Here is a 25,953-nt window from a genome sequence, read left to right as displayed (position 1 = left end):
TGGGAAATCAATACTGTTTCAAACAAATAAAAAAATATTGGAAATTGTTTAAGAAATGACAGTTATGAGGTAACAAACATTAAAGAAAAGATTAAATAAAACATACGCGTCGAATTGAGAAACTCCTCATTTTTGAAGTCGGTTAAAAACACAAGCAACTACATCAAGTGGCATTAATTTTTCGCTGTTTTTAACGAAAAAATGTAAATTAACATAAAAATACTATCAAACACCCATTGGAAGACGGAGTTCGAATTTAAATTTGAAATATCACCTTTGACACTCACAAATATGATGACTGTTTATCGGTGAAAGAATTTTCAAAATCGGTTTAGTAGATCCAGAGATTACCCTTTACAACTTTACTTCTAAATAACATAAAATCATCATTATCAGCCGATGGACATATGCCTCTTGCATGGACTTCCAAACAAAACGATCTCGAGCCGCTAACATCCAGCGGCTCCCTGCAACCCGCTTGATGTCTTCGGTCCACCTAGTGGGGGGTCGACCAACACTGCGCTTCCTGTGCGGGGTAGTTAGTCCAGCACCTTGGGACCCTAACGTCCATCGGCTCTTCTAACATAAAATAGTAGTAGGTATAGAGTTTTATTTCAGTATAAATAAATATTTTGTTCACTTCCTACTAAACATTTTAGTAGAAAGTATCGGCTAGACTGTGCTTAACGACGTGCTTAGGCGAGTAAATCAGTGTAAAGTAGGTCACAGTACATATAGCTTGTTACTCGTTAATTGGAACACGTCTTCACGTAATGTATCAACCCCGAAGAGACCATAAAGTTAGTGTTACATAAAGCTTAACGTATATAAATAAACTAGCCGATGCCCCGCAGTTTTACTCACGTAGGTCCTGTTTCCGTGAGAATACCAGGATGAAATACAGCCAGTGACACTCACAAATAACGTGACTTTCTAGTGGTTAAAGAATTTTCAATATTGATTCAAAAGATTCAGAGATTGTGACGAAGTTTTTGAAAATTATGTACCTACTAATGTACCTATTACATCTTTCGAATTCTTATTCAATGAACATGGTTTTAGCTGGATGTAGGTACAACTTTACCTAATACATTTTTTAATGTGACCGTTATAAGTAATACATAAAAAATCGTTAAACATAAAAAAGAAATAAGTTCAGTTTTTTGGAAAAACCTTTCTTTTTATAGAAAAATTTCAATTTTTATTATTTTAACTATTCAAAAATAATTACCAGGTATTAAATCAACGTTTAAGTAATTGAAGGTTGTTTTTTCTGTATTTCGTAGAAAAATCAATATAACTTCACAGATTAATCAATAATATAGATACAGACGGAGCGTACGGAACACGACGGTGTCGTAGCCACTCCAAATACGTAATTCAGAAGTTAGTTGGAAATAAAAAGTTCTTCGTCCAACGTGTTTTCTACAAGGGACCCCTTCAACGTCGAGACCCCATACATCTGTTACAAGTGTGCTGGTGTGTATAGTTATAAAACGTTTTTCGTTTTATATTGCTAGTATAAAACAAACTGTAATAAATAATAATAAAGTATATTTAAATTAAGGCTATGTACACAAATATATTTAATAGCAAAAAAAAGTTATGAAGATTTAAATTTTCAAAACCTATTTATTCTCTTACTATCTCAAAACATTGTTTTCGCTCTACAGAGACGATTTGTTTGCACCACATTTTCGTAGTGCATATCTCCTTACATAGATGGCGCTTTGTATATAATACAATTAAAACTACAAAGCGTAGTTATTTAGTGTACTATCATTACATATTATGTATTCTAAATAGACTTAGGTTATACAAAAATACAACAAACAGACTAGTATCCCTAAGAACTTTATATTAATTATATAAATTCCATAGGCTGGAATTTAGGTCAATAAAATCGGCGACGTGACACTAAGAATTAAGATTTTGATTGCTGTTTTACCGACATTTAGTGATTTTATGCTTACTCGATCTTTGTTCTCTCTGGTCTTGATCAATCTTTGAAAAATAAAAATAAATTAAATCGTAGTAATCCTAGTTTCTCGTAAAGGATTTGCAGAAAATCAATTAAAATTAATAATTATTGTTTGTTATTTTGCAATTCGGTAATATTATTTCTGTAGCTATTTAGGGTGGGGCTTTGCTAGAACCCGAAGCTGTAGCAGAATATTAAAAAAATATTGAGCCATGAATGACCACAGTTCACATTCCCAGCTGTTTTTATCTTCTGTGTTTGACCTACTTGTTAACATACCTACGTGCGATTTATTCATCTTTGTTATAAAACTTGTAAAGTAGGTAACTATTGTTAGATTTAGGATTATGTGGAAATAATTATATAGGTAATTGAGTTGGTAAGTTGTTTGAATGTATACTTCTTATATTTAATGTGTTTTTAATGTGACAGAAAAACGTATACCTAAGTTTATTTATTTACATTAATATACATTGCAGAGTATATTAAAAAAAATAGTAAACAAAATTAAAACTCAAATAAGTAGAATAAAGTTTTAAATTTCGTAGTTAGGAGATATCTATTTAAAGTTTATTTGAAAACTGTGCAACTTTAGACCTAATTATGTTATTATTTTTTGTTAAACAGTCGTTGCTTCCACTATAATTCCATAATAATACTTATTATCAATTTAAAAGTAAGTCTTTCTATCTGTTACCTATGCACTGCTGAATCGTATTAGATGAATTTTGTATATAAATAAATTGGACCTTGGAGCAAAACATAAACTTTTTTTTTATTGCAAAAATAAAAATAGGGGTGCAAAATTTGTACGCCAAATCCTTCATTATTCAAGTAGGTAGGTAGGTCATCGATGTTCACTAGAATGTTCACCAGGACGCCCGATAGAATGCTCGCTAAAATGTTCCCGTATTCCCGTATTTTCTGTAATGTAACATTCGCACGAATGATCAAGTGAATGCTGAAGTCCATCAGCACCTTAAGAGATGCATTTGCTTCTTCAAAATTGATTTTTGATGTTTTTAAGACTGTAAAGTAAATTGACAAAAGCAACAAAATCCTGATTACTTCTTATATTACAAATATCACAGGCTAAAATATTCAGCTACCAACTACTAGCTGAATATTAATTTAGCTTGTAATATTTCTGGCACAGCTATCATTAGGGGGTAATTAGTAGCCATTAGTCCTCCACGCTGGCCTAATGCGGATTGGCAGACTTCATACACGCAGAGAATTAAGATAATTCTCTGGTATGCAGGTTTCCTCACGATGTTTTCCTTCACCGATTGAGACACGTGATATTTAATTTCTTAAAATGCACACAACTGAAAAGTTGGAGGTGTATGCCCCGGACCGGATTCGAACCCTCGCCCTCTGGAATCGGAGGCAGAGGTCATATCCACTGGGCTATCACGGCTACTCATATCCACTGGGCTATCACGGCTACTACTATGGCATACGCGTATAATTTTTCTGTTACAGCAAACATGGATCCGTTAGTAGAAATTCCACGAAACAAATGGCCTGAGCTCAGAGATTTGTATCGCAACAAATGGCCCGATGACGCTGTTGCATTCTGTTTTCTGGACACTCAAATAACATATCCCAAGCTTGCTGAATATTGTAACATCAAAGTATATTCTCCAGAAGGTGACATTCACAATGGATTCGTTGCTGTTTATTTCAATGAAATGGTAAATAACAATCACACTGTGACTAATATTATAAAGGCGAAAGTCTGTGTGTAAATTTGTATGTGGCTGAAATTTGGAATGGAAATAGAGTTTACTCTGAATTAATACATAGAACTTTTTATCCCTAAAAAAAACCTGGGTTCCCGCGGGGTATGTGAAAAACTGAATTCCAGCGGATGAAGTCGCGGAAGTCTGGTAATTTAATTATAAAAAATAAAAAAACTAATTCAAAACTTTATTTTAACTTAATGTTGGCATATTTAAGGGTGAAACTTACGAAGTAATGATACAGCTGTTGGACAATATTGATATAATTGAAAAAGCTCTTGCTGGGTCTAAAGTAATTGACTGGACGAAAGCTTTTTATGTTTCTTCGGCAAGTCCAGTTGTTGTGGAATGTTTTCGGAATCTGGAAAAAAAACTCAACGTGATTGGAAACACTAGAGGAAACAAAGCATACAGACACTTTATTGATAGAACTTCTAAGCAATTTGACATTAGGTAAGAAAAACTTTGATGAATAAACTAATAATTCATATTTATGAAACTTCCTTTGAAATTTAAATTTCTCAACGTGCTCTTAACATCTATTCAAAATATAATCAAAGATACCGTCTAATCTTCACGCATTAGAGTGAAAAGTAAATAATTTGGCGTATCTAGATGGCGTTGCTTCATTATATTGTCTAAATAAATATTCATTGCAAATAATAATGTACAGATTCTACAGATTTAAATTATACAGATTCTAGACCTCATAAATCACATAGTATTTGAAGTTGCTTTACCTGATACTAGATAAGTCTTCATTCACACGAGAGTTTTTTTAACGGACGATAAAAAAAGCGTTCAAATTCAGTATGAAGTTAAATAAAGGTCTATTTCCAACGCCCAAAATTGAAAATGCAACACTACTCGAAAAAAATGTCGTGTTTTAAAAACGCCGTCGTGTGAACGCTTTTTTAACAACCGTTAAAAACTCTCGTGGAAATAAGGGTTAATAACGTTATAAAAGCGTCAACGCTGGGTTTTGAACGTAGCGCTTTTTTAACCCTCGTGTAAATGAGGCCTAAATATTATTATAGCCCTTGTCATTTATATCATAAAATACTATAGTAATTATTATCACACAAATATCAATAATTATCATTTTATATATCAGTTCTTATCTTCTTGGTTTACTTTATCAATATCTTAATTACTGGCAATTCTCTTTTCAGCAACAGTCCACCAGATACATACGTAGCTGATCTTAAACCTGAGCATTTACATATTATTGATAAAACATGGACGTTTTACAGTGACAGATCCTACAAAATGTTCGAATCATTGCTAAAAAACCACCTGACTTATGTCCTGTACTCTACAAATGATGATCCTTTAGCATGGATCACTATCGGGTGGGAAGGTACTTTGACTCATTTATACTGTATAGAAGGACATAGGAAGAAGGGTTATGCTGAATATATTCTGAAATATGCTGTGAACGATCAACTAAATAGAGGAAAAGATATTCTTGGCTATACGTTAGAAAAAAACGCACAAGCACAGAAATTATTCGATAAATTGAACTTTGAACGAGTTGGTTATGATACGTGGATAGATGTTATTAAGAAGTAAGATTTAACTACTAAGCTACTATGCTATAGCTACTAAGCTACTAAGGTACCTACTCGTATTTCTGATTGACATTATCGAATTCAAATAACAAAACTAAATTAAAACTTGTATCTTGTATATTATAACACATAAATTTGTATGTATCTATAATAAAGGATACAGATATATTTTCGTTTAGTAATAAAATTTTATTTAAAAATCTTGTTTGATTTTAATGTCCTTGTAATGGTAATAGAATGCACTAATATTTTATTTAGGAGCCCTTACAATAAGGTAAATTGCACACAAAATAATGCTTACAAATAAACAATTATTCATTCGTTCATTAAACAATAAAATAAAAGATACACTAATCTCAAAAAATGGTGTATACTCATAACATAATATGCTAATGCATGTGCAATTGTGTGCTCCACACTAAATAGCCGTATCGTGGTAGACTACACATTGCATACGTTTTATTGAGATCTATGACATAATGAGATAACAGAGAGGCCAAATTCGCAGTTCATTCGCTACAGTATCCCACGTCCACTATGTACTCGTATTTATGGCAACAGTGAGCGTGGCCTTTCTATCAGTAACAAGGCGACAATTATCGCAGCCGATCGGCAGTCGGCACATAAAAACAATTCATTCGATAATGTTGACCGATATGTTAGTGTTCATGCCTGTTGATCGATGGAGCGATCTTAAAGCAGCGTTTAAGACTGAATGACCTAGAAGCGTCTTTAGGTACCTCGTATTGGAGACACAGGAATACATTTTGAGTTCTGGCATCGATTCTTCCCCTAGGATGTTGAAAGATTAAAAAAATAAAAAATCGTTAATTTTGGGTTATATTTTTATGAAATGGGTAATTTTACTATTGTTTAAATATATAACACATCAAAATGAACAGCCGTGACGTGATTTCAACAAAAGGGTTCTCAATTCGACGCGTATGTTTTTTTTTTTAATGTTTACTACCTCATAATTACGTAATTTTTTAACCAGTTTTCTAAATTATTTGAAAAAGTATACTTCCTACTTTTTTAAATGAAAATAACCTTTCATTCACTACGCTACGAGTAGGACACACTAAAAACGGAAAAAAAAATTTCAACAAACAAATTAAACCGACTTCAAAATCACAAAAATAAACTAAAAAGTGAAAAATAACATCATATGTCCTACCTTCTGATCACTTTAAAGGCGGTGCCAACACAGCGATTAACTCAAGCCGTACCTAGAAGTTTAAGATTTCCAGACGATTCTTTCCTTTCAGAAACGACTTTAATTAATACGCCACTGGCTTGGCCCCGTCTTCAAATAGTTCAGAAGGTAGCACACATGATGTTATTTTTCGTTTTTTAGTTTATTTTTGTGATTTTGAAGTCGGTTGAATCTTTTTTAAACACAATTTGGTTATACGAGCTCAATCTCAATGTCTATATTTCAACTGTTTCATGACATTACGTTAATCTTTACCAAACGAAGAGTTTGACAAAATATTACTTAACAATTAGTTTGACGTTTGTAGTACATCAAGTAACATTTTGACGACAGCGTTTTAAACGTTTAAAAATTTTAAAATTTTACATGGTTTTTTCAATTAAGTTCTGTAAGAAATCTTTTACTTTTATTAATGGGTATCGATATATTTCGGACCCTTATTCCATGTAGTAACGATACGAATTAGTATACGAAATTTATATTGTTTATATTAAATTTAATTCAAGTACTCGTACATTAACTAAAAGTTTAAAAATAAAATATAATGGCATTGGAAAAAACGATTAAAAGTTATACTTTTTTTTTTTGCAGATGCAGTCGCGGGCTTTTGCATAATGAGTGATGTAACTTTTCGATAACACCGCTATAATTTTTCATGAAGATCAACATAAATGATAAAATTTTAATTATCTAATCTTATCAAATTTTGCTATAGTCAAGATATTAATGATTTTGCAATTACAGCATTAGGTTCAAAAATACCTTATGTTCAACAATTTGTTTTAAACCGTGTTAAAAAAATGGACGAGACTCTCAATTCGATACGTATGTGTTTTTTATGTTTGTTACCTTATTTATTTCTAAATAGTGTTGCCACACCCACAATATTTTTAAAGACCTATCTAACGGTCTCATATTATAAACGATTGAAAAAAATCATCCATACTTTAAATTTGGGGGAGGTACCCTAAAAAAATATTTTTCATGATTTAATTTTATGTCTGTCGTAATTTTTAAAGTTCATACTCATACTACAATCAATTATAGCTTTCTCGTTGTAATTTATAGCCTACGCTAAACCGCGGACATGGCGAAACTTTATGGGATCCTTGTTGACTACGGAACCCTATAGCCTGTAATATTCCTGGCACAGTTATCATGAATATTAAAGTAAATACGGCATGTGCATATACATTTTCTGTTACAGCATTTACAAACATGGATCCGTTAGTAGAAATTCCACGAAACAAATGGCCCGAGCTCAGAGATTTGTATCGCAACAAATGGCCCGATGACGCTGTCGCATTCTGTTTTCTGGACACTCAAATAACATATCCCAAACTTGTTGAATATTGTAACATCAAAGTATATTCTCCAGGAGGTGACATTCACAATGGATTCGTTGCTGTATATTTTAATGAGATGGTAAATACAAATAATCTTTTTAACATGAAAAATTAACCGACTTTAAAGACGTATTTCAGTTATTTTGAGTTTATTACAAAATTACTAAACCGGTTTTCATGAAAATGTAATGAGATCAATCTGGAAGAAGAAGAGTTTTAAAAATTGGTTTATAAAAGAGTTAGCAAACATTAAAAAAAAGAAATATAGGCGTTGAATTGAGAACATCCTCCTTTTTTTAAGTCAGTTAAAATTAGCATTCAAACGTAATTTTCGACGACCTCTCTGGCGCTGGTAGTGCTGTAGTTCTCAACAGAGAGGTCCTGGGTTCGTCTCCCAACTTGACTCAGTTAAGGGTATTATAATTTCTAAATTGGCTTAGGTCTGGTCTGGTGGTAGACATTGGCCGTGGCTTTACCACTCTACCGGCAAAGACGTACCGCTAAGCGATTTAGCGTTCCGGTACGATGCGATAGAAACCCTCAGAGGTATGGCTAGAATAAACTTGTACTTCTTACAAGTCGCTTCTATCTTAGACTGGATCGTCTCGTCACTTAACAGGTGAAATCGCAATGAAGTACTAAATAAAAAAATATATATTTTAACTTTATGTTGGCAGGGTGTAACTTACGAAGTAATGATACAGCCGTTAGAAAATATTGATATAATTGAAAATGCTCTAACCGAGTCTGAAGTAATTGACTGGACGAAAGTTTTTTATGTTTCTTCGGCAAGTCCGGTTGTAGTGAAATGTTTTCGGAATCTGGAGAAAAAACTCAACGTGATTGGAAACACAGGAAACAAAGCATACAGATATTTTATAGATAAAACTTCTAAGCAATTCGATATTAGGTAAGAAAAAAATTAATGAATATACTAATTATTCATCTAAAAGAAATTTCCTTTAAAATTTAAATTTCTCAACATGCTCATAACATAATTCCAAATATAATCAATAAATACCGTCGAATCAAAGTCTTCGCGCATTCAGAGTGAAAAGTAGAATATTTTGCTTATCACGATGCCGTTGCTACATTATATTGTCGCTTTTCCGAGGATAGTAGCAAAATAAATATTCATTACTTAAAATAACAAACTTTCGTAGAGTAACGCCTACTTCTGTTCGTTATTTTAAATTATGAAGACGTTAGGCTTCTTAAATAACATAGTATTTTTTTTGTTCTTAAATAACATAGTATTTTTTTTGTTCTTAAATAACATAGTATTTTTTTTGTTCTTAAATAACATAGTATATTTCGAATAAATATTATCTTAACTTTAATATTATTACCTGACGTTTCGAAAGAGCTTGTAAACTAAGCCTATTTGAAATAAATGAATTTTGACTTTGACTTTGACTTTGGAGTTGCGTGATACTAGATAAATGATATTTTGGTAGGTTTTTCGTATTGCTTAGTTTAATTTTTTCATTGTTCGGAAAATATCAAAACTTTGTTGTTCATTGCTGTTATACTGGATATAGACTTTCATTTAACTTCGTATATTTGAACGCTTTTTAACGGACGTTAAAAAAGCGTTCAAATACAACAAATGCGTTTCCAAGTATATGTTCACACGACAGCGTTTTTAAAACACGACGCTTTTTTATCGAGCTGTGTTGTATTTTCAATTTCGGGCGTTGGAAATGGACCATGAATTAAATTAAAAATATTATAAAAGCGCCAACACTGGGTTTTTAACCTAACGCTTTTTTAACGTCGTTAAATGAAGGCCTATTTAACGACGTTTTTTTTTATATTTTTTTTAAATATAAAAAAATATTTAATTTTTTTTAAATTCTGGGCGTTTAAAAAAAAATATACATACAGCCGTTTGTAGAACCTCCTCCTTTTTGAAAGTCGGTTAAAAATGCAACACTGCTCGAAAAAAAGCGTCATGTTTTAAAAACGCTGTCGTGTGAACACATACTTTGCAATGCATTTGTTGTCTTTGAACGCTTTTTTAACGTCCGTTAAAAAATTCTCGTGCGAATTAGGGCTAGATATTATTATAGTCCTTGTCATTTGTGTGGTAATAATATAATTATTATCATACAAATATCACTGATGAAATTATTATTATTTTATCAAGATAAATTCTATTTGCATTACTTTATCAATATCTTAATTACTGGCAATTTTCTTTTCAGCAACAGTCCACAAAATACATACGTAGCTGATCTTAAACCTGAGCATTTACATATTATTGATAAAACATGGACATTTCACAACGACAGTTCATACAAAATGTTCGAATCATTGCTAAAAAACCACCTGACTTACGTCCTATACTCTACAAATGATGATCCTTTAGCATGGATTACTGTTGCGTGGGAAGGTACTTTGACTCATTTATACTGTATAGAAGGACACAGAAAGAAGGGTTATGCTGAATATATTCTGAAATATGCTGTGAACGATCAACTAAATAGAGGAAAAGATATTCTTGCCCATACGCTAGAAAAAAATGCGCAAGCACAGAAACTATTCGATAAATTGAACTTTAGAAAAATTGGTTACGATACGTGGATATATGTTATTAAGAACTAATTTTTGTTACTATTTAGCTACTGAGGTACCTAATCGTATTTGTGATTTGTCTGGTTTAAGATCTTTTTTGCATTATCGAATTCGAATAAAATATGTGTATTGTATCTTTATAAAATATAGGTACCTGTATTTTCGTTTTGTAAAAAAGAATATATATTTTATTAAAAAAAGAAGTTTAGTTTTAAAGACCTTGTAATTATAACATATTAAATTTATTTTACAGGTGGTATCTACATTGTATGCAAAATTTATTACTGTATACCCTCTTTTTATAATTATTCCTAGTATAAAGCGGATATATCTATATCTATATCAATATTATAAAGCTGAAGAGTTTGTTTGATTGAACGCGCTAATATACGGCTCTACTGGTCCGATTTGAAAAATTATTTCAGGGTTAGATAGCCCATTTATCGAGAAAAGCTATAGGCTATAGATTATCTCCGTATTCCTACGGGAACGACTGTTATGTTGACTGTATGATATAAAACATGCTTGTGTCTAATATTTCTGCTTGTTAAAGAATTTGGAAATCCAAAAAAAAAACAGTGTTAAGCTTACAATAAAATAAAAGTTAACCCAAAAAATATATATACACTAGGTTATCTCAGAAAATCGCATTATTCATAACCACTTAGAGTTCTATGTTTTGTGTTCATTGTCATTTATTTTATAGTCAATGCATGTGTATTCCTACACACTAAATACGGGGCAGCAAAAGCGGTCATGTCTAATCAAGTAGGCAATCAACTTGCACAAGTATCCGAGTAGAAAAATGATAATTACTTCGCTTGACTGTATTCTGCCAGTTTTGTGTCATATAGTAAATTTCTCGCTATCTTCTGCTACATTTCCCTGCTCATGGTGTAAAGCCTATGTGGTTCCTATTCCTAAAATCAATAAACCTTTAACTCCTTCTAATTATCGTCCTATTTCTATCTTACCTTTTCTTTCTAAAGTTCTTGAGCGTATTGTACATGAACAACTTAGTCTTTATTTAATCAGACATGATATTTTAAGCCCAGTTCAATCAGGTTTTCGTTTTGGGCATAGCACAACAACAGCCTTAGTTAAAGTCTGCGATGATATTCGCTTAGCTATTGATAAAAAATTCCTTACCATTATTGCACTTTTAGATTTTAGCAACGCATTTAACACCGTAGACTTTGATTTACTTTTAACTTTATTGAGAATTTGTGGTATGTCTCCATTTGTGGTCAATTGGTTTCAAACTTATTTATATAATCGTCAACAATGTGTGCGTTTAGATAATAGGCTATCTTCGTGTTATTATATATATGGTATGCCCTCAAGGTGGTATTCTTTCTCCTCTTCTATTTTCCGTCTACATAAATTCTGTTACTTCAGTCTTATCATCGTCTCATCATCTGTACGCTGATGACTTACAAGTGTATTTATCTGCCCCTATGGATGATCTACATAATTCTATAAATGTTCTGAATACTGAGTTAAATAAAGTTAGCGCTTGGTGTCGGTCATTTGGGGTTCAAGTGAATGCAAGTAAGTCTCAAGTGGCTATTATAGGTTCTTCTTATTTCTTTTCTTCTATATCCTTTGATACGTTACCACCAGTCTCAATTGATGGTGCAACTATACCTTTTAGCAGTACAGTCAGAAATTTAGGTTTAATTATAGATAACAACATGTCTTGGGTACCGCAAGTAACAGAAGTTAGTCGCAAAATTTTTTCAGCTGTCGGATGTCTTAGACGATGGAAAAACTTTTTACCAATTAAAACTAAACTTTTGTTAGTTAATACTTTGTTGTTACCAATTTTAGATTACGCGGATGTCTGCTATTTAGACTTGTCTGAGACTTTGCTAAATAAATTGGAAAGGCTACAAAACTTGTGTATACGGTTCATCTTTGGTCTACGTAAATTTGATCACGTGTCTCAGTATCGTGCTCAATTACAATGGCTGCCAATCCGATCCCGTAGAAACTTACACGCACTTTCGCTCTTATATTCTGTTTTATATAATCCTCGAACGCCACCTTACTTGAAAGAACGATTCAACTTTGTTGGTAGAAATGTTGAGTGCAGTTTACGGGCCAGGGATGAAAACCGTTTACAATATACAGTCTGCCATTCAGTGAAGTATCAAAAATCATTTACAGTTAAAACAGTCAGCCTGTGGAATGAGCTACCGAGTGACATAAGACAGTCCGCGTCTCTAAGCATCTTCAAAGATCGTGTTAAAAAATACTACTTATCTACTATACTATAATAATTATTATTTAAGTAGTTATGTTTATTTATTATGTATAATTATGTATGTAGGTGTATTTATATATTTATTATGTATTTAGGTGTACTCATATATATATATATTTTTTATTTATGTATATTTAGTATGTAATTGTATATGTAGTTTAATTTAGTATATTATTTTTAATAGTTTAATTATTATAGGTATGTTAAATTGCACTATCCGCTTTCCTTTCTTTAAATATTTTATTTAAGGTTGTCTGGAGGAGATCGCTTTTAGCGATAAGACCGCCTTTGCGCATCTTACTTTTCTATTTTTTTTTTTCTGTTCTCTTTTTTTGTATCTTATTTGTGTGCAATAAAGAATTAAAATAAATAATAATAAATAAATAAGTATCCGTATCGCGGTAGACTACATACGTTTTATTGAGATATATGACATAATGAGATAACAGAGAGGCTAAATTCGCAGTCCATTCGCTACAGACACTCCTGCATTGTGTACTCGTATTCATGGCAACAGTGAGCGAGGCCTGTCTATCAGTAACAAGGCGACATTGACCGCAGCCGATCGGCAGTCGGCACATAAAAACAATTCGTTCGACAATGTTGACCGATCCGTTAGTGTACATGCCTGTTGATCGATGGAGCGATCTTAAAGCAGCGTTTAAGGCTGACTGGCCTAGAAGCGTGTCTGGGTACCTAGTGCTGGAGACACAGGAACACATTTTGAGTTCTGGCATCGACTATGGTTTCAAAGTGTATTGCCCTTTTGGAAACGTGAACAATGGCATTGTTGCACTTAATATTAAAGTAAGTGATTTTATTTATTTACTTAAAATATTTTTTTTTTTGGTGAATTGTAGGAATACGTAACGTTAAAACAATTAGTTTGGCTGCTTTGTCTTAACCAAATACTTTGAAATTTAAACTTATATTTTCTCTAAAGACAAATTGGCCGTTTAACTAAAAATAATATTTTCCACTTGCATAGAGTTACTGCCTGACTTTTATCCATGTCTTAGAGCATAGATTTAAGAGTCAGTACGAGTCTTTAGAGCTACATTCCTTCGTGATATCGTAAACGTCAACTTTCTTTCCACCACTTATATAAAAACAAGGTTTATAAGTATTATTGGTGAGAGATTATTTAAAATTTCTTAAAAGCTATTTGAGCTATTTGGCTTATTTATGGGACATTTTTTAATATTTCATTGGTAAACCTTTTATTTAATACTTGTGAATTTACTAGTCTTGAACTCTCGATAGATATGAGAAACTTACTGTATGTGTTCTTACACAAAATTTTAATAAAAGTAAGTAGTCTTTTTTGAAAAAAAAAACTGAATTCCATAATAAAGTAAGTATATCGTTCCAGCTCCTCCTTATCAGCCGATAGACGTCCACTGCTGGACATAGGCCTCCAAGCTCCTTGCATGGAACTCCAAGCACAACGATCTCGAGCCGCCAGCATCTAGCGGCTCCCTGCAACTCACTTGAAATCCTCGGTCCATCTAATCGACCAACACTGCGCTTTCCAGCTCAGAAACTCATAATTAAATTTTAAATTATTGCGAAACCTATAATAATGTCAGATGAATTCCAAACCTCCAGCTCTAGGCTTATTGTGTAGTTTATTGTTTACTTTAATAATTTTAGGCTTATTTTGTAAATGATTGTTTACTTTAATAATTTTATCACAGTAACAGTATTTACATTTCAATGTATACCAAGCGTTTTGTTTTATGACTCACAGATAATTAAACCACATGTTTTCCTGTTGCCACTTAGTACGAATTCAGCTGGTGGGAATCCCTTTTAGTCATAACTAACGACAAAATTTTGGCCTCCAAATAGACATAGTAGTAGAGCTGTTCAAAACAGCCCCCTAGCCAAGTGGCACGTCGATTCTCTTTCTACAATCGCTGACGCTTCGAAAACTAGAAAGACGTATGGGAATGACATTTGCTATCGACAGGTCACGTGATCAAGATCTGTCATTCCCATTCATTTTTCTAGTTTTCGAAGCGTTAGCGATCGTAGAAAGAGAGTCGACGTACTTCTTGGCTAGGGGGGCTGAACTCGTTTGAGGCAGTACTACTGTAATTCCTATTTTTCCACCATAAAGTATCGCAATGTTTCGGACTGAAGGGTCTCAAGTTTGACTAAGATTTTGTATTACTAGATATGTTAAGTGCCTGCAAAATCACCGCAAAAAGTGATCCGAATTCAGCTAATCCACTGAGCGAGCCAAGCGTCACATGCACAATTTTGCGTTTACATTCATTTTATATTTATATCTTTATAGTTTTTACACTTCCTGAACATCCAACTAGACATTGTAGACAATATTTAGGTAGTACTTGTTTAAATAACTTCCGTAGTATACTATGCGACTAAATTAAATGAAGACAATTTAAGTGTTTTTCAAATTTTCAAATAGCATGGGTACAGTACAGTAGCAATTCGTTTCACTCTTGAAAGTTTTCTGCGATTCACAATAATAGTACCTACCTACGTTTTTAAACGTCATACAGGTGACTGTCACCGTACCCATGCTATCTTAAAAACCCTTTACGCACTTTTGTTCGCCTCAGTTTGACGTGCTAGTGACATATCTAATAGTATACAATCTTTGGTAGTATCAATGAAAGAAGATTTCACTGAAAAGTGGTGTTTAATCTTAGATGGTTTTTCATTTTAGAATGTCAGACATTTTCTTATTATGTCTGTACTCCTATAAAAACATACAAGGTGGAAAGACTAACTATAGTTAAAAATATTAAAAGACTAGCGACTTCGTCCGCCCCTAAACCTCCTTAATCCGGCCCTATCGCAAAATCCGTTCTTAGCGGATACCTACTAACTATAAACTATCTCCTGCCAAATTTTATCGTTGTACATCAAGCGGATTTCGAGATTTCGCATTTATATACTCAGAGGCACAATTATCCGCCCACTTTAATATGCTCGCGTATATTAAAGTGGCCGGACAATTGTGCCTCTGAGTATGTATTAAGATGTGTGTTTTTTTACAGAAAACATATTACGAAGTTATAATCCAATGTCCCACCGACGATACCAGAGAGTTAGAAGATGCCTTGAGTACCACAAAAATCATTGATTGGAAGAGATGCAATCAGATACCGTTCGCGCCTCGTCATGTTATGGATTGTGTTAAAAGATTATTAACACAAAATAATCTTAGCATAGAAGGAATAACAATGACACAAACATTTATTTTAGACAACGAAGCAGCTCCTTATGACGTAAGGTAAATAGCTAATTGAGTATTTGACCACTTTTAAATATATTAATTCTGTATGACAGCCGTGATAGCAATGGCATGCATAAGGTTGTTTATCAGGGTATGCACTAGTAATAAAATTGAGCAAACTGGAAAAATCTGTATTTAATAAGCACTAAGAAGACAAGACGAGTGTGGGTTTGAATCCGGCCCGGGGCATGCACCTTTAACTTTTTAGTTGTGTGCATTTTAAGAAATTATATATCACGTGTCTCAAACGGTGAAGGAAAACATCGTGAGCAAACCTGCATAACAGAGAATTGTCTAAATTCACTGCGAGTGTGAAGTCTGCCAATCCGCATTGGGCCAGCGTGGTGGACTACTGGCCTAGCTCCTCTCAGTCTGAGAGGAGACTCGAGCTCAGCAGTGAGCCGAATATGGGTTGATAATGATGATGTCAAAGATATTTGTAATTTTGTTTGTCTGCCCATACAAATCTAAGAATCGTCTAACAATAGCGTGAAATTTGTTTAGTATGGGACATTTTCAAACCTCGGCAGCTCCGCAAATGTGTATTTGTATCATCGAAAATATCATCAAAAGCGGTACTATAAATTGCTCTCCAATACCGCAAACGTTTATAAATGTCAAAAATGTATAGGAATGACATTTGCTATCGACAGATCACGTGATCAAATTGTCGATCGGATCTGTCATTCCCATACATTTTTGTCATTTCGAAGCGTTTGCGATCGTAGAAAGGGAATTGACGTGCCACTTGGCTACAGGGCTCTAGTGTATGTAATTTCGGAGAAAATTATACCCTTTGATCGGAACATAGCAATTACGCTTTCTGCAGTAAATGAATGCAGCAGTAGTGTCTCCTGTAAGATACATTAACTTTTACTAAAACTATTTTAAATAACTTTACCAGTGGACGCCCGCGAATTTATCCGCCCTTAGTCCTCCTTATTCCTCCTCCCATCTCTGGTGGAAAAGCACCCTTAACCTGGCCCTTACAAAATCCGTTTTTAGCGGACGTCTATTAACTACGAACTAGCGTCCTGCCAAATTTCATCTTCGTATATCAAGCGGTTTTTGTAATATCGTGATGAGTGAAGCCGGATTTATATTTCTCTGACGTGTCGTGTCGTGACGCGTTAGAACAGAATCGGTATCATATATTTTGTATGGTAACGTTTACACTTACGTGTTGTGACATGTCATGATGGCTTCTGATGCGACGCATACAAAATGTATGAAACCAATTCTATTCCGTCACAACACGACACGTCAGACAAATGTAAATACGCCTTGACATTTCTCTTTTATTTATTAAGGTTATTGTTTTAGATTACCCCCAGGATTTTCCTTCGACCTTTTAACTCTGGACGCAGTGGAAGCAATCAATGAATGTTGGCCACACAAATACCCCGGTTCGCAATGGTACTACGAACTATTGACCAAAGCCAAATTGGGTTATGGGCTATATAATGGAAACGAACTAATATCGTGGGTGTACATCAAAGAAATGGGCGCCTTGGGTCATTTATATACAATGGAGAAACACAGACGGAAAGGTTACGGCGAATTGGTTTTGAAACTAATATCGAATGTACTTTTGAAGGATAAAAAATACACAGTTGCCTTTTGTACAGAAGGTAACTCAGTTGCCGCCAATATGTACATGAAACTGGGATTTCAATTGTTTCATGAACTGTATTGGTGTAACAAACATTATAACATCGAGTGATTTCATTGTTCTCGACTGAATGAATGTTGTGTCTGTGATATATTAAAGTATTTATTAAAAAAAAAATTGTTTTTGTTTTTAATTGTTTCATGACTGAATTATTGAGTATAGCTTGACAAGCTCGTTGATGATACTCCCATGATATGCGGGTGTGAAGTCGTGCGCGGGGCAGCGCTACTCCCCTCCCGGCCCTAGCGGACCATCGGGTGTGTTACGAACGAACTTGCCAAGCTATAATATGATGTCTGTCGTAGAATAAAGACATCCTAGTCTAATTAATAAAACGTACAATGCCAGTTTTTTATAGGACAAAAAATAAATAATAACAATATTAAATTACTAGCTAACGTGGTTCCCGTTCCCGTAGAAATACAGGGATAATATATACAGGTTAGCCTATAGCCTTCCTCGATAAAAAAGGTATCTAAATCTGAAAGAATTTTTCAAATTGGTCCAGTAGTTTTAAAGTCTATTTAATGTAAAGTAACAAAAAAGACACTCAAATCTTTCATCTTTATAATTGAGACGCGCGGAAGAGCGTCAACCAAATTAGAGAGAACGGCTGACAAAGCGACAAGATACACGAACCATGTATTCTAAGTTGGCATAATCGATAAAGACACACATTTGTGATACTTATTGAATTTGACATTTTCACATTTATGTTTTAACCAGCGGACGTTTTTCACTAATTCCTCGGGTACCATGGATTTTTTCGGTATAAAAAGTAGCCTATGTGTTAATCCAAGCTATAATATATCTCACTACCAAATTTCAGCTAATTCGGTTATGTAGTCGAGGCGTGAAAAAGTAACAAACATTTATATCATCAAAATCACACATCTCGGGAAACCATGGATTTTTTCGGGATAAAAAGTATTCTATTTCCATTCAAAATTTCAGCCAAATCGCTTCAGTATTAGCGGCGTTAAAGAGTAACAAACATCCAAACATCCATACAAACTTTTGCGTTTATAATATTAGTAGGATATGATAAGAAACAGAGCTGTGATAGCCCAGTGGATATGACCTCTGCCTCCGATTCCGGAGGGTGTGGGTTCGAATCCGGTCCGGGGCATGCACCTCCAACTTTTCAGTTGTGTGCATTTTAAGAAATTAAATATCACGTGTCTCAATCGGTGAAGGAAAACATCGTGAGGAAACCTGCATGCCAGAGAATTATCTTAACTCTCTGCGTGTGTGAAGTCTGCCAATCCGCATTGGGCCAGCGTGGTGGACTACTGGCCTAACCCCTCTCATTCTGAGAGGAGACTCGAGCTCAGCAGTGAGCCGAATATGGGTTGATGACGTATGATAAGAAATATAAAAATACTTCAGACACCGTCTGCTTATCTGGCGCAGCGAGTAGGTACCTACACTTTGGTATCGTCAAATAAAATAGTTATTGCAATCATTAAAAAGTATTACGATGACTTGGTCGCACGTAAAATTATAATTAGCTACTAGCGACAATGTCAGTAGATACTTTAGTGACCATGCCTATTGATAGATGGAGTGACATAAAATCAGTGTTTAAATCAGATTGGCCGAGGGGTATACTGGGCTATCTTTTGTTGGAAAGTCAAGAGTTCCTTTTGAAGTCTGGGATTGATTACGGCTTCAAATTGTATTGCCCCTTTGGAGATATAAACAATGGGATAGTTGCACTTAATGTAAAGGTAAGGCAGGTGTTTAATAATTTTTAGTCAGTCATCAAATTGTAATGATATGTTCTTGAAGTCGTAAACCAATCCGCATTGGGCTAGCATAGTGGACTATAAGTCTAAACCCTCTCATTCAGAGAGGAGACTACAACAATGAGCCGAATAGGTAATATGGGTTGTCAACTTCGACCATTAATAACAGGACCTGCCTCGCTAACCGTTACCCTCTGGCACAGATCAAAAATCAATGATCTAACGCGTTTATAAAAACTGTTGCTACAGAATCGATGTTTCATTGTTGTAATCGTTTTCGTCGTGTAAAGAGCTTCCTAAAAATGCCCGTTTGTGTAGTTGAACGGCATAAAAACGGCCAAAAACTTGTATTTTAGTAAAAGATGGAGTAACGTTTCATTTGTAAGTAGGTATTCTACCTTGATTTTATCAAATTTGAGATAAAAACAATTCTTTAAAAAGAATCGATTATTTTGGCGGAACAACAAAAAATCTATCAATCGATCTATGTATATATTCTGTGGTTAGCCTAAGCGATGTATTGATTAGTCTGTGTAAAAATTACGCGTATGTGTATTGCTAGTGAAATTTATAGTTGTGTGTAGTGTATGGACACAGAATATATTTAATGGTGTTAAATATTTTCGGAGTGTGAGTTTACCTCGTCCCCCTAAAAAACTACAGAGTTTTTAGTTGGTGTATTTGGGTGCGAAACAGGTCCATAGTATAAATAGTCAAAGGTTGTTAATGATAATGAAGTAGAAAATTGTGACAAAAATGTTATAGAGACTCAGTTTTTGGACTTGTTTAGTTTTAGGTAGAGTCTAGTGGAACTTTACCACTACACAATCATATTTACTAATTACAATATTTTTTGTCTTACATTGACGATAACATTCGAGGCCAATTTATATCACTTTATTCGTAAACACAATAGTTATTCGAGTTTCAATACTACTAATACAACTAATATAGCTGAAGAGTTTGTTTGTTTGAACGCGCTAATCTCAAGAACTATTGTTCCGATTTGAAAAATTCTTAGAGCGTTAGATAGCCCATTTATCGAGGAAAGCTATAGGCTATATATTATCCCCGTATTTTACGGGAACTTGAACTACGCGGGTGCAACCGCGGGGCGTCAGCTAGTTTGACTATAAAATAATAGTTACAGGTTGCTTATTGAATTTTTGAAGGTCAGTCAAGGTCATCTAAAGTCCTTAATTTTATCAAGATATCAAACTCAAATTGGAGAGGTGTACGATGTGTAGTTATATAATAATAATAATAATAATAATTTATTTATTCATCAGAAAGCATGTTTACAAAGATTACTTAAATATAATAAGACCCTGATACTCTCTACCATAATAATTTGGTGTATGAAAAATTTAAATAGACTATGTATAATCCTAATTTAAAAGCAAACAAATAAAAAAATGTAATAGCTTATACAATTTAACATTTTAAGATTCAATGATTATGACAAATGTAACTCAAAACTACTGTGACAGATAAAATAAAATAATAGTCATAATATATACTGTCAAAATTATTAAACCTTGTTAAATTTAGTGCAAAGTCAAGTAATTATTACCAGTGAAATGTTAAAATGTCAATTAAAATTATGTCAAACACACATGTCAATTAAAATTATGTCAAAATATTTATCATACGTCAAAAAAAAAAAAAAAAAAAAGAATATCGTTAAAATTTGTAATTTAAATACTCATTTAAGTTATAGAAACATTTATCCAAAAGCATTTTAGAAACCTTACTCTTGAAACTATTTATGACGAAACACTATTTTAGCTTAGTTAAAAAAACAACTATTAATTTGACAATTCTTGACTAAAATCCTGATGTTCAGGATTTATCAAGTCTATATCAAGCAAGTCAAATACAAAAACCTCATAATGATATTTTTACTTTTATGAGTCTAATTAACATTTTTTAAATATAAGATGAAGTCCAAGATAAGATAACTACCTAGGCAAATATCGTATTATTTACTACTTTAATTCCAACAGAATACATTCTACGATGTCCTAATCCAATGTCCAAATGATGATACCAACCATCTAGAAGAAGCCTTAAAAACTACTAAAATCATAGACTGGAGTAAATGCAATCAAATTCCTACAATGCCCAAACACGTAATGGATTGTGTGAATAGAGTTTATACGGCGAAGAATCTCACATTGACTATGGAGGACATAATCGAGGCGGATACGTTTGTTTTAGATAAAGAAGTACCTCTGTATGATGTCAGGTAATCCGTTTTATGTACGCATATATTGTTTTTTTTTATTATATACAAGTCGGCTCTTGATCACAATCTCACCTGATGGTAAATGATGATGCAGTGGTCTAATTTGTTAGGAGTAGGATAAAAATCTACAACCATTTCAGTTACTGCACAACATCATGCCATAACGCTTATCGCTATCTAATCGGAGGACACTTTCACAACCTTCTGATACGTGTCGGGTCTAAGCTCTTGCCATTTTCTTGCTTTATGTCAAATGAGAAAGACAAAATTTGAATGTTGTAAAACTTGTTACTTGTTACTTGTTGTTGTTGGTGATGACCCTTAAACTTTGATCTTTAACAGTGATTTTTGAAGGGTTGCCACGAAGCTAAGTGATTGACGACTGGGGATATGAACTCTCATATTCATCATCATCGTCATCATCATTATTAGCATCGCCATCATCATCATCATCACCATCATCATTAACAGCCGACAGACGTCCACAGCTGGACATTTTGCCTCTTGCAAACACCACTGTCTCGAGCCGCCATCATCCAGCGGCACCCTGCAACCTGCTTGATGTTTTCGATCCACCTAGGAGGATTGCCACTTCAACTTCGCGACTCGCTAAGCTATGTCATAACTTTGGTTCTTCTAAGCATAGCTCGATCCATCGTCCGCTGAGAGACTTTCAGCCTTCATAATTAACTTATTTTTATTCTCACTAGCGGACGCCCGCGATTTCGTCCGCGTGGAAATCAAAATAAACTTTCAAGCCCTATTTCACCACTTTAAAGTTTGAATTTTATAAATTTTATAATCCCATTTTAAATTTTTAAAACTGTAACTCTAAAAATTAAGGACTTTCCATACAAACTTTCAATCCCTATTTATTTTTGCAATTAAAAGGTATCCTTCTCCGTATTATGGTCTTGAACTGTGCCAAGTTTCATTTGAATTCATTCAGTAGTTTCAGCGTATAACAAAAAGAAACACGGACAGACAGACGAAAAATGTATAGAATGTACAAAATGTACAGAATTTGTATTATAAGTATAGATTCTAGATGGCGCTGGCGTCCGTTATGCCACGGTAACGTTTGGTGTTACGAATGGTATAAGTAAAATATCAAATTGCGAATAAATGTATAGAATTCGACCAGTTTTATTATAAGTATAGATTTAGATGTTATAGATATTATGCTGAGGAAATCATAAAATAATTCGCTTTATACTTGGATAGCTGAGGGTCTGGACACAAAAAACCGGCTATATTCCAAATCTACCACGGTCCAAACACTTAATCATACCTGGGTTAAGACGAAGGATATAGTCCACAATTATTATTATTTATTTCTAACATAAAGTTGTTTCCAATCCTTTTCAGATTACCACCCAATCTAACCTTCAAGCACATTTCAATGGATTCTTTAAAATTGATAAATGACAATTGGCCACATAGATATCCTGGTTCAGAATGGTACTACGAGCTGCTAATCAAATCAAACTTAGGTTACGGACTCTACAACGAAAAAGAATTGGTATCGTGGGTCTTCATCAAGGAAACTGGAGATCTGGGTCATTTGTACACGCTGAAAAACCATCGAAGGAAAGGATATGGTGAATTGGTTCTGAAACTAATATCAAATATACAGTTGAAAGATAAAAAATATACTGTCGCCCACTGTGGGACATACAATACAAATGCGGGAAAATTGTATAAGAAGCTTGGTTTTGAGAATCTACTTAAAACTGACTGGTTTTTAACTGCTGTTGTTATTAACAGAGATATTAAGACTAATTGAGTTAAACTCAAATTATACATCAATACATATAAATAAAAGTGTGATTTCAAAAAGTGTTTGGTTTCAAAATAACTATGTTTTTAAGTGCTTTATTCAATTCAATTTACACGACACTAAAACCCAAAGAAGAATATTTGTCTGTCTGTCCGTTTGTCGGGGCTAATCTTTTGCAACGGCTGGTTCGAACATGAAACATTCAAGATTTTACATTTTATCGTTACCCCTTATTGTCGTCAATATGACATCGGTTTTTATTGAAAAAACCGAGCAAGTGTTAATTTAGGAACAGGCGCATCGAGGGTTTGAGGCGCATTACAGGAGTTTTTAAAGACTACTAGCAGACACCCGCGACTTCGTCCGCGTGGAATTCAGTTTTTCACAAATCCCGCGGGAACCATAAATTTTTCCGAGATGAAAAGTAGTCTATGTGTTAATCCAAAGTAAAATCTATTTCCATTCCAAATTTCAGCCAAATCGCTTCAGTAGCCGCAGCGTAAAAGAGGAAAAAACATACTTACACATGTACACACTTACACACAAACTTTCGTGTTTATAATATTAGTGTGATGTGATTAGTGTGATGTGTGTGATGAAAGTGCCGATCTTATTTCTGATGAACAATGAATGGTTTGAGCGACTAGGTTATCCGTTAAAAACGGTTAACTGAAAGTATGCTACAACTTTCAGTATACACGACTAAATAAACTAACTTACTAAGTATTACTAATTAGTCACATAAGTAGGCTAGATCGTAATTTTATGAAGTACCAAATTGGTACTTTACAATAGAGAAAAATAATATTAAGTATCGATGAAAGTGTCGATCTTATTTCTGTAATGAAAAATTAATGGTTTGAGCGACTTTAGGTTAGCCGTTAAAAACACTGAAAATATGCTGCAAGTTTCAGCATACAGGGCCAAATAAACTTACTTATTTTAGACATTTGAAAACATTATTTTGTATATTGACTGAGTACTGACTGATTTTCAAATACAAAGAGAGAGAGCGATTTGAGATGTCGCCTGGTAAAAGAAAATAGCAACTTAAATTCCTATAGCTATTTTAATCTTTGGCCACAGTAATTGACGATGCGATGTGACGACGAATGAGCAATATTGTACGACTAGCTGACGCCGCGCGGTTTCACCCGCGTGGTTCCTATTCCCGTAAGAAAACGGGGATAATATATAGCCTATAGTCTTCCTCGATAAATGGACTATCTAACACTAAAAGAATTTTTCGGATCGGACCAGTAGTTCCTGAGATTAGCGCGTTCAATCAAACACACAAAATCTTTAGCTTTATAATATTAGTATAGATTTTTGCTGACTGAACTTTAATCTGACAGACTGGCTATTTATAGAAGAAATCCTTTAATGTTTTTTTTTATATTTGTGAGACCAGAAGACGTACCTTCGTCCCACTACTCTAAAGACAACTGAAGGGTAAATCTAACAGATTTTCATATAGAAGTAATCACTATATGCCTTAGCGTTCCGTAATTCAATACTTTTTGACTGCCTCCGTGGAGATCCTGGTTTCGATCCCCGGCTGGGCCGATTGAGATTCCTTGATTGGTGCAGGTCTGGCGCCATTCCAGCAGACCCAACTTCCATCGGCTCTTCGAAATATGTGCCCCGCCATTGTCACTTCAGCTTCTTGACTCGTTGAGCTATGTCGATTGTCGGTGTCTTTGATTGATTGTCTGTGGATCTCCTCATTTCTGATTCGATCACTCGGAGATACTCCGAGCATAGCTCGTTCCCTCGCCCGCTGTGTGACTCTAAACTCTCATGTTACACCGCATTATCTCATTAGTCAGCTTGCCCAATGGCCTGGTTTCGTCAATCTCAGTGTAAGGTAATAATTGCCGGTGCACTATTGACACAGGCCAGTTTTTCATGGCATCGTTCACATGACAATCAAAATGGAGGATTTCTAGCGCACACCTATTACATTCCAATCCGAGATTATGAAGGTTTACCTCATTTTTTATTTGTTAGATTACAATGTATTTAAGTTTGCATTTAAGTATGAAACGAGAGAAAGACACGGGAAAAAGGAATGTGAGGAATGATAAGTGATCGGTCAGCACGAAGTAATGCTACGCGGTTCCGTGCTGACCCAGGAGTTGTGGGGGTTATTTTTAGTCCGTGTGAGTCGGACATGCCCTGCCTGACGGCAGATGTCCGTAGGGATTTTTTTCCTTTAAAAAAAAAGTATGTTCCACGGACCTCTAAATTACTCTATAAAATAGTTAACAGTAACTTTAATTAGACACCTATTTAAGTTTGGAAAAATACATGAGAAGCATATAGAAAGGACCAAGTTTAAAATTAATAAGTAAATAAAACAAACGAGGATGCACACACAACTTACAGACAACTAAAATATAGATGGGTTCGATCCCCGGCTGGACTGATTGAGGTTTTCTTAATTGGTCCGGGTCTGGCAGGTGGTGGTGGTTTGGCCGTGGCTATGGCACCCTATCGACAAAAATATTCATGCATAAACGCGTAACTACG

The 25,953-nt window shown here is 34.2% G+C and overlaps 3 protein-coding genes across 6 annotated transcripts; all 3 read left to right on the top strand.

Moving 5' to 3' along the window:
• Positions 1 to 2,187: 2,187 nt before the first annotated feature.
• LOC112052115 (uncharacterized) lies at positions 2,188 to 10,642 on the top strand. 4 transcript variants are annotated; one of them, XM_052887724.1, is made up of 5 exons: positions 2,201 to 2,360; positions 3,467 to 3,678; positions 3,944 to 4,179; positions 4,899 to 5,343; positions 7,105 to 7,316. In XM_052887724.1, exons 2-4 carry the CDS (start codon positions 3,472 to 3,474, stop codon positions 5,296 to 5,298), a joined length of 843 nt encoding a protein of 280 aa, XP_052743684.1. In that variant the 5' UTR covers positions 2,201 to 2,360; positions 3,467 to 3,471; the 3' UTR covers positions 5,299 to 5,343; positions 7,105 to 7,316. The 4 variants fall into 4 exon arrangements, with proteins under 4 accessions (XP_052743685.1, XP_052743684.1, XP_052743683.1 ...); XM_052887725.1 differs by lacking the exons at positions 4,899 to 5,343; positions 7,105 to 7,316 and adding an exon at positions 10,067 to 10,519 and having other exon boundaries at positions 2,188 to 2,360; XM_052887723.1 differs by lacking the exon at positions 7,105 to 7,316 and having other exon boundaries at positions 4,899 to 5,497.
• Positions 10,643 to 13,163: 2,521 nt separating this feature from the next.
• On the top strand, positions 13,164 to 17,762 carry LOC112052118 (uncharacterized). Its single transcript, XM_024091056.2, has 3 exons — positions 13,164 to 13,509; positions 15,735 to 15,970; positions 17,297 to 17,762. The coding sequence occupies exons 1-3, from the start codon at positions 13,303 to 13,305 to the stop codon at positions 17,694 to 17,696; spliced, it is 843 nt and encodes a 280-aa protein (XP_023946824.2). The 5' UTR covers positions 13,164 to 13,302; the 3' UTR covers positions 17,697 to 17,762.
• Positions 17,763 to 18,049: 287 nt separating this feature from the next.
• On the top strand, positions 18,050 to 23,447 carry LOC112052121 (uncharacterized). The gene is made up of 3 exons (XM_024091060.2): positions 18,050 to 19,375; positions 21,400 to 21,641; positions 23,010 to 23,447. The coding sequence occupies exons 1-3, from the start codon at positions 19,169 to 19,171 to the stop codon at positions 23,425 to 23,427; spliced, it is 867 nt and encodes a 288-aa protein (XP_023946828.2). The 5' UTR covers positions 18,050 to 19,168; the 3' UTR covers positions 23,428 to 23,447.
• The last annotated feature ends 2,506 nt before the right edge of the window (positions 23,448 to 25,953 follow it).

The sequence above is a fragment of the Bicyclus anynana genome, chromosome 20, assembly GCF_947172395.1.
Source record: "Bicyclus anynana chromosome 20, ilBicAnyn1.1, whole genome shotgun sequence".
In the NCBI taxonomy this organism is placed as follows: domain Eukaryota; kingdom Metazoa; phylum Arthropoda; class Insecta; order Lepidoptera; family Nymphalidae; genus Bicyclus; species Bicyclus anynana.
Note: the sequence above shows the minus strand (reverse complement) of the source record. Positions and strands in the feature narration are given on the sequence as shown.